The sequence below is a fragment of the Limulus polyphemus genome, unplaced genomic scaffold (assembly GCF_000517525.1).
Source record: "Limulus polyphemus unplaced genomic scaffold, Limulus_polyphemus-2.1.2 Scaffold1512, whole genome shotgun sequence".
Classification (NCBI taxonomy): domain Eukaryota; kingdom Metazoa; phylum Arthropoda; class Merostomata; order Xiphosura; family Limulidae; genus Limulus; species Limulus polyphemus.
Window position 1 is genome coordinate 222354 of NW_013667122.1, and position 8445 is coordinate 230798.

Consider the following 8445-nt stretch of genomic DNA (forward strand, 5'->3'; position numbering starts at 1 on the left):
TATATATATATATATATATATATATAAATTTTTTTATCCCCCCCCCCCATTTTCTTTAAACCTATATTATTATTATTGAGTTCGCGTAACATACAATGCTTAATTTTTTATTATTAAAACAAAAGAGTAACCAGTAATATTCCTCTTCTTACCTCTTCCCACAGTACGTCAACAAACAAATAAAAATGTGCGCTGGTTGAGGCATATTCAACAAGGAGCAACTGTGCTGCTGCACAAACCTCATCAATATCTCTATTCTGTTCCACTTGCAGACTGCACCATAAGCTCATCAAGTCCTAGGAAAACATTATCAAGCAGATTTTTATAGATAAACAAAGAAACAGTTGTAAAATAAATAAGAAACTTAAAGAGCATGAAAAGTAGTGTCCTTTCTTTTAAAAAACATCTAGAAAACACCTTCATACTTATAATTTAGATTTTAAAATGGTAAGTTGGAGATAGGATTCAAACAGGATATGCAGAATAAACAATAACTCTCCAATATCAAACTGCTAACAGAAATTTATGGAAACCAAATGAGAAGACTACTGGTCAATGTAGAAGAATACGAGTAGGCCCATTTAGGATATTACATTTCTAAATAATAATTATAATAAAAAAAATCACAAATAACTGATTGTGAAGGATACATCAGTTCCATCGGTATCTGACAGTTTATAAAATGATCTTTGAAATGTTTACATCAAAGCTTCGAAAAGTTTGATGTAACATTAGTAAAAAAACTTCAAGTATTCCCAGTCTGTTTAAAACATGATTTGGTTCTGAATTTTTCTTAGTTTTATAAAAAGCTTTAAATTGTGTAACATTCTATTATTATTTTTAATAAATTATTAAAACTACTGTTTAATTTGATATACACTACAAAAATATGCCCTCACAAGAAAAATCAAAATTAACAAAAAACCATTATTTAGAAATTACAAAACACAGTATTAGATGTTGGAGCTATTCATAAGTATTGACTTTTTGCAGATTTTAAGTTGCAAGAATTAAAAATTATGCTTTTCAGAACTCATCTGAACCATAACTCAAATACACTCTACTGCCCAAAGTATTGAGATGGCACACTTTTAACAGGTTGTGATTTTTTTTTCACTGGAGCCCCATCTCACTATTACCATTATTTACAACTTGGATTCTGTTATTACCAAACATTGATATACATATGATGAAACAGACCACCACTCCTGTTGCATAGACATAAGTGTAGAGAGATTTCTATGTCTATTCTTCTTGCCATTTCCAAAGTGTTCCAGAGTCATTCAACTGGATTCAAGTTGGGTACCACATATTCTAGAGGTTTATTATATTAAAGCATGTTTTAAAGATAGATACATCATTATGATGAAAGGGATAAGATCCTTCACCATAGAGTTCCAGGAAGACAGGCAGTTTACTAATGTCCAGAATGCCACAATGTGACAAAGCATTCATAGCTCCTTTTAAGTACTACCAGTAAACCAAGTTAAATATACCAAAAATAGCCCAAACCATGATAATATTGTACTTCTCTTATTGGTTGCTTGGGGTAACAAAATTGTATTCAAAGCATTCTTCATGTTGCCTTAAAATCAGGACCAATCCAGCTGAAGCAAACAGTGAATTGTAGAATTCATACCCTCACATAATGTTTTTTTTTTCCTGTTCCTCAACATAACATCAAGATTCAAGGCACCAGGAAAACCAAGGTCTTGCATTCACAACTTTGTTGGGAAGCTTCTCTATGAAATTCAGTAACACATGGAGCTGCATCTACATCACGGATGTTCTAGTATGCAGTCATAAACTCTGACTGAAGTACTCAATGATGGATTTAACGTTAACAAAATGTACTAAAGTTAATATTTTCCTACACTGAAAATGTATTTCCAATAGATACTTACCTAGATACAAAATAGATACAAAAAAATACCATGAGGTGTGGAACCAAAAGAGAAAACATAAATGGCAGAAAAACATGAATGAATCCCATAATACATATTACCTATTAATGGTGTCGACTGGTTAGGGTGCAACAGACATTAGTGGTAGTGTGACCTCATCTAACACCTGGCAGCATCTGTAATTGTACATTAGTTCCTCAGTAGGCAGAGAATAACCTACCTCTTCACCTCGAAATGAGAATTGGAGGAGAAGACGAGCTTTTGTACCACAATCTGTCTCCACTTGCACACATTTTCAACCCAACCAACACCTAATCCACCAACCCAAATACAGCAGATCATAGGATGCCCTACCATAAACAAGTGGAAATACGTGTTGAGTCTAGCTAGAACCAATACTAGATCTGCCAGAAATGGACATTCAGCAGATGGTAGGGAGAAGGACCACAAACTTGGGGTGCATCTCCAATTGTACATCAGGTCCTTAGTAGGAAGGGTGTCACGCCATCAACACATGATTCTAATTGTGACCAAGAATCATAGAATTCATACCCTCACATAATGTTTTTTTTTTCCTGTTCCTCAACATAACTTCAAGATTCAAGGCACCAGGAAAACCAAGGTCTTGCATTCACAACTTTGTTGGGAAGCTTCTCTATGAAATTCAGTAACACATGGAGCTGCATCTACATCACGGATGTTCTAGTATGCAGTCATAAACTCTGACTGAAGTACTTAATGATGGATTTAACGTTAACAAAATGTACTAAAGTTAATATTTTCCTACATTGAAAATGTATTTCCAATAGATACTTACCTCCATTCACAAAATAGCATCTCTCGATTAGTACTACCTTCTATCCAGGTAAATTTTCCATGCTCACCACTATACTTCTCCACTTCTGCATATCCACATGTAAATTATTATGCAGCAGCTCTCCACCAATAGGAGTACGACATAACCCCTATTGTAACCAGTGCCCTTTCCACATTTGCACTTTTAATCACTTCAAGATTGGTCGTAGAACTTACACCACATATCACCAGAAGTGGAGAGGCTGGGTGGAAAATGTTAACTTGTGATACAATATCTTATCTCCACTCACAAAATATCTAGAATCCCACATTGAACTGGTGGAGGATCAGTGAAAAAATGATCCCGCTTTAGGAAGTGCCCAAAAAGATACCATGAGGTGTGGAACCAAAAGAGAAAACATAAATGGCAGAAAAACATGAATGAATCCCATAATACATATTACCTATTAATGGGACCCTGGGTGTTGACTGGTTAGGGTGCAACAGACCATAGTGGTAGTTTGACCTCATCTAACACCTGGCAGCATCTGTAATTGTACATTAGTTCCTCAGTAGGCAGAGAATAACCTACCTCTTCACCTCGAAATGAGAATTGGAGGAGAAGACGAGCTTTTGTACCACAATCTGTCTGCACTTGCACACATTTTCAACCCAACCAACACCTAATCCACCAACCCAAATCCAGCAGATCATAGGATGCCCTACCATAAACAATTGGAAATACGTGTTGAGTCTAGCTAGAACCAATACTAGATCTGCCAGAAATGGACATTTAGCAGATGGTAGGAAGAAGGACCACAAACTTGGGATGGATCTCCAATTGTACATCAGGTCCTTAGTAGAAAGGGTGTCACACCATCAACACATGACTCTAATTGTGACCAAGCCATCTCCAACCAACACCAAACCCACCAGGAAAGTACACCTGGAGGATGGTAGGAAGGAGAAATGCCATCATGGGAAAAATTAATCTATCATATATATATATTAATATGGCCTAGTGCTACAACCAAAACCTGGTGGCATCTGGAATTGTGCATCACGTCTGAGGTAGAAAGCATGATACATCATCGACACCACAGAATGCCACTGCCCTATTGTCAAATGAGTGGTATGATGCATCACTCAGGAGGACAGGCCTCCATAGTCCAACATCCCAGCAACTAGGAACTGGTAAGTGGCAAGGACTCTCATACTCCACTAGAAGAAAGGAGGGAAAAACACACTGGAGCGTCCAGAGGACTGCATCACTGGAGACAATGCAAAGGGCAACAATACCCTATTTTGAAAAGCAGAGCTACCAACACCTGTAGCAATCCTCACAATTGTCCATGAGTGTATGGTCTGGGATGAACATACTTATGAATCAAAATACCACTAGAGAGCACCACTAGTGGTAGTACAGAATACCCCACCTCTACAGTGTGCGTAATCTAATCCTGCAACATAACTGGTTCAGCATAGATAACAATTGAACAGATGCACACAACCAACACCTGGCATCATCTGGAATTGTACATCAGGTCCATGGTATGAGAGCTACAACATAATTGATAACAAGCATGGTCACAGGATGGACAGTGCAGATTTTCCATAAAAAATCTACCTGGTCAGGCACCACTTGCCACAGAGTGGGATCCAAAATACATTAACAAAAAGGCCCCTATAAATAAAAAAATAATGACAACATAGTACTCACCAGTCAATAATGACAAGGTGGTGTGGTGACTAGAGGTAAACAAAAACCTGTTGAGCAAGAAATGGCCACATAATGTAAATAATGTGAAACAAAGGCATGAGGTGTAGTCCACATACCAGCCCCAATGATGACCTCCAAAGGTAGACAGAAATAGTGAGGTGACAGATTTGATGAGAAGATACCCTAAAAAGGCAACACTCCTCAGACAAATGAGGAGAATACACCAGCTTAATTAACTGGTGAATCTAGCCTGTGAAGGTAATGGGAGAGAGGTTCCAGGACACAGAAGGATTTCATGGGATAAACAAATGGTTACAGGAACCACAGAAGGGAGCAGTGCAAGTGAGATACCATCTGAGGGCTTGGCTGGCCTCAGAAGGTGGTTGGGATCCGATTGGTCATAAATGTGGGAAATGGAAGGTAATGAATTGGGAGAAGAAGTGGAATTACCCTCCCTATCAGCAGAAACTTTTGGGGAAAATGAATGAACAGGGAAGAGGAGAACATAGGAACTGTGGAACAGCACATGGCAAGTGTCAATTGCAAATATTTCAGAATGCTGCCAGCCACAAGCCAATAATGTGAGGTATAGAGATTTTAAGGAAAGGTGATACAGGGACCATGAAGACAAAGATTTGAATGGAGGATGAGTGAGAGCATGAAGGACAAAATTTAGATTCCAACCTGGCAGAGACACAGGGTGGGGAGGATGAGAAAGATAAAACAAAGAAATAACAAAGACAACACAGGAGATTGGAAAACAGAGGCAACGTCAGTAAATCTAAACATGCAAGATAATGCAGCTTCATAGCCAGCAATTGAGGAAAATGACAGTCCCCTTTCATAGAGCCAAGTGAAAATAGGGAAGGTTGTGAGGGGCAATATAGCCAACAGAGTGTTGAGATATGTGCCCAAACCCAAAATGAAAGCATTTATAAAAAGATGACAATCCAGTCGAGAAAGTGGAAGAGGAACTCCAATGTTAGTATTGGTCCGATTCAACAACCAAGCAAAGTCGGCCTGTAGGTGGGGAGGCAGGGAAATAGGAACATCTAAGGGATCTTGAATGAGGCTCCATTGATTGAGTAACAACCATTGAAGGGGGACACATATGAGCATGACCAAGGGGAATGAGGGCTTCCAGAGAAGCCCATGCCCCCCAAATGAGATAGTCTCTTGTGCAGTAGGAGAGGGAAAGATCGATAGACCTAAAACGAGACATTGCATGCCCTGTAAACAAAGGGGAGAAGGCTGGGCCCAACTGATGAGGGAATTGAAATACACATCCAAATGAATCAGATATGGTGTGGGTGTTAGAAATGACTTCTCCACCTTGATGAGCTAACTCACTCTGTCAGCCTCTTGAAGAAGAAACTAAGTATGAACAGTAGATTCGACCTGAGAGGAAGCCAAAAGTAGCCAGTCATCTAAGTAATTGTGGAAACAAGACCGTGCATGAAGCAGTCAATCAATTAACTGGACTACTCAGCAGAAGGCACAAGGAGCCAAAGTAAGGCCAATTTGTAGAGCCCGAAACTGATAAACATGCCCCTGGTTAATAAATCAGAGGAAATGCTGGGATGTCTGGGAGATGGGAATGTGTGGATAGGCATCCGACAAGTCAACCTTTGTCATCCACAACCTGAGAGTGAAAACTGACCAAAGGGTTAAGTAAGACTCCATATCATGAATTTGGGTATGACCAGGAAATGGTGTAGGGATGATAAATCTATAACCAGTCACCAATCTCCCATCTTTTTGGGTATGACGAACAAACGGGAGTAAAACTGAGAAGATTCCCCAAGTTCTATAACCTCTTTCTGAAGTAAGTCCTGTACCACCTCCTGCAGATGCTGGGGGGAAACAGGATCCCATGGTGGGAGGAAGGCAACAATTGAGGAGATAACGAAGGGAGGGGAATGGAAGTGAAGGGCCAGACCCTCTGAAAGAACCTGAAGAACACATGGTTCTGTTGTAAATGGTGTCCACATATGGAAAAAATGGAAAAATCTGGTCCCCACTAGCCCTGAGAAACCAGGACAAGCAAATGGTTGGAAGGGGGGAGATGCAGAATCAGTAGAAGGAGGTTGTGATAAACAAGAAGCTAAAGAGGGTAATGAATTATGCTAAATATTGACCCATAGATTAATCACCAAAGAGGGCAGGTTGAGAAACATAGGAAACAGGATATAAGGATAAGACAGCACAAACCTAATTAATTCCATAAAGGGTGAAAGAGGTCTGGGTACATCCCCCGATATCACTTGTGACTGGAAAGCATAATCGGGAGGGGGCGGATATATAGGCTGTCCAAATTCTCGTCCTGTCAGACCCCCCCCCCAGAAGCAGGCACGACAGGATATTTCATATGTGGTGGTGAAGGTTGCATGTACATGGACATTCTCATCGAATAATTGCCATTATGCCCTTGCCCAAAAATTAAGTACTCAACCCGGTAGTATTAGGCAGGAAACCTGAAGTAGCAGTAACAGCAGTGTTAGTTGTAATTACCTGAAACTGCAAGTGTATAGTGACAATTCCAAACGTGAAGCAAAAAAAAAAGAAAAGGAAGAAAAGTTAGGAAAAGCAACCTTTCACAAGTCTGTAGTATAAAGAAAAACGTTGATAAATGTGCAAGCAAAAAGAAACACATCTGTTCAATACTACTGCCAATTGAGAAGTGATTAATGAGTGTAAATGTGGAAAGGCCATCATTATGATAGGGGTTGTGTCACGCTCCTATTGGTGGAGAGCTGCTGCATAATAATTTTCATGTGAATATGCAGAAGAGGGAGGTGGAAGGCTAGTGGTGATCAGTAAAAATTTACACCAGTAGAGGGCAGTACTAACTGAGATAGCTATTTTGTGAGTGAAGGTAAGATATCGTATCGGAAGTTTCACTTCACAACAGTATTTCATTTTAGCACACTCATTGAACTTTTATTTCTTTAACACATTACCCACAGTGGACTGAAATATGTCATCCTCTCTCACCAACATTGCTTCATCCAATAACCATTTCTCTATGACAACCTGTGAACTTCTTTCCTCATGACATCTTGAATCCAACTAGCTCAAACAACAAAGCATCGTGGGACTTACATGTAAATTAGTATAGCTAGGGAGTGTTGGTAATAGCAACAAATTTACAGAAAAATCACAATGCACAGGGATCAAAATATTACATTCACGTATTCCCAATAAATTTAAATTTGCTTGAGGAATCTCTTTTTTTTTAGTTGGCTTTCTCAATCAGCAATGCATAGTTCATCTGTATTCCTTTATTTATGACCGATGAAAGTAAACACATTGCATGGATTAAATAAAAAAACAAATCATGAGGAAATGCACCTTTTACATGAGGGAATGTATTCTTCATGATAGCTTTCCCTTGAGTGAATGTAATTATATTCCATTACTTCTATCCCTGCAATGCAGTTTGCAAGCAAGTACTAAATCAATTGTTTTTAGGAAGAAATTAGCTTGTTTCAATTTGCTCACAAGAAAATGAAAGCTCCAACAAAGGAGTTAGAAACTCAGGAAGTATAAATACTTTAAGAAAAGTTCATCAAAGATGTTCATTTCTCAGAAATTCCTATCAAACGGCACATACAGTATTTTCTCACTTTGTCATGTGCGTAACACATGCACTTTGTAGTAATCTGTTCATGACGTTTTGGAATGTGCCTGCACATTTAGAATTGAGTTTAGAATTTACTCAATACAGGCTCAATCCCAAGGAACGACTACATAACCATTTTTACTTATATATAGTTTCAGAACTATAACTTTTAATACAGTATGTGTATTTTCACAAAATTTGGCAGACTTTTAGTAAAATACTAGACCATCCGTGACCCGTTGGGTCACCCACTATTCAGAGGTTATGAAGAAATCAAGCTAATTTCAATATTGCACCGAAATAAGGGTTTGTTTTGAGATAATTTAATTAAATATTTCAATCCATTCGTGTTATTCATAATTCAAAAAGAAATATTTGATTGTTGATCGGGAGTAAAAGGGAGT

General features: G+C 38.6%; 1 protein-coding gene across 2 annotated transcripts in view; it reads right to left on the reverse strand.

Moving 5' to 3' along the window:
* LOC106463904 (serine-rich adhesin for platelets-like) overlaps positions 1-8445 on the reverse strand; it is a 66568-nt gene that overhangs the window by 29271 nt on the left and 28852 nt on the right. For both annotated transcript variants that reach the window (XM_022391541.1, XM_022391542.1), the window contains exon 6: positions 153-296. In XM_022391541.1, coding sequence (XP_022247249.1) covers positions 153-296 — 144 coding nt within the window. The remainder of the gene's footprint in view (positions 1-152; positions 297-8445) is intronic.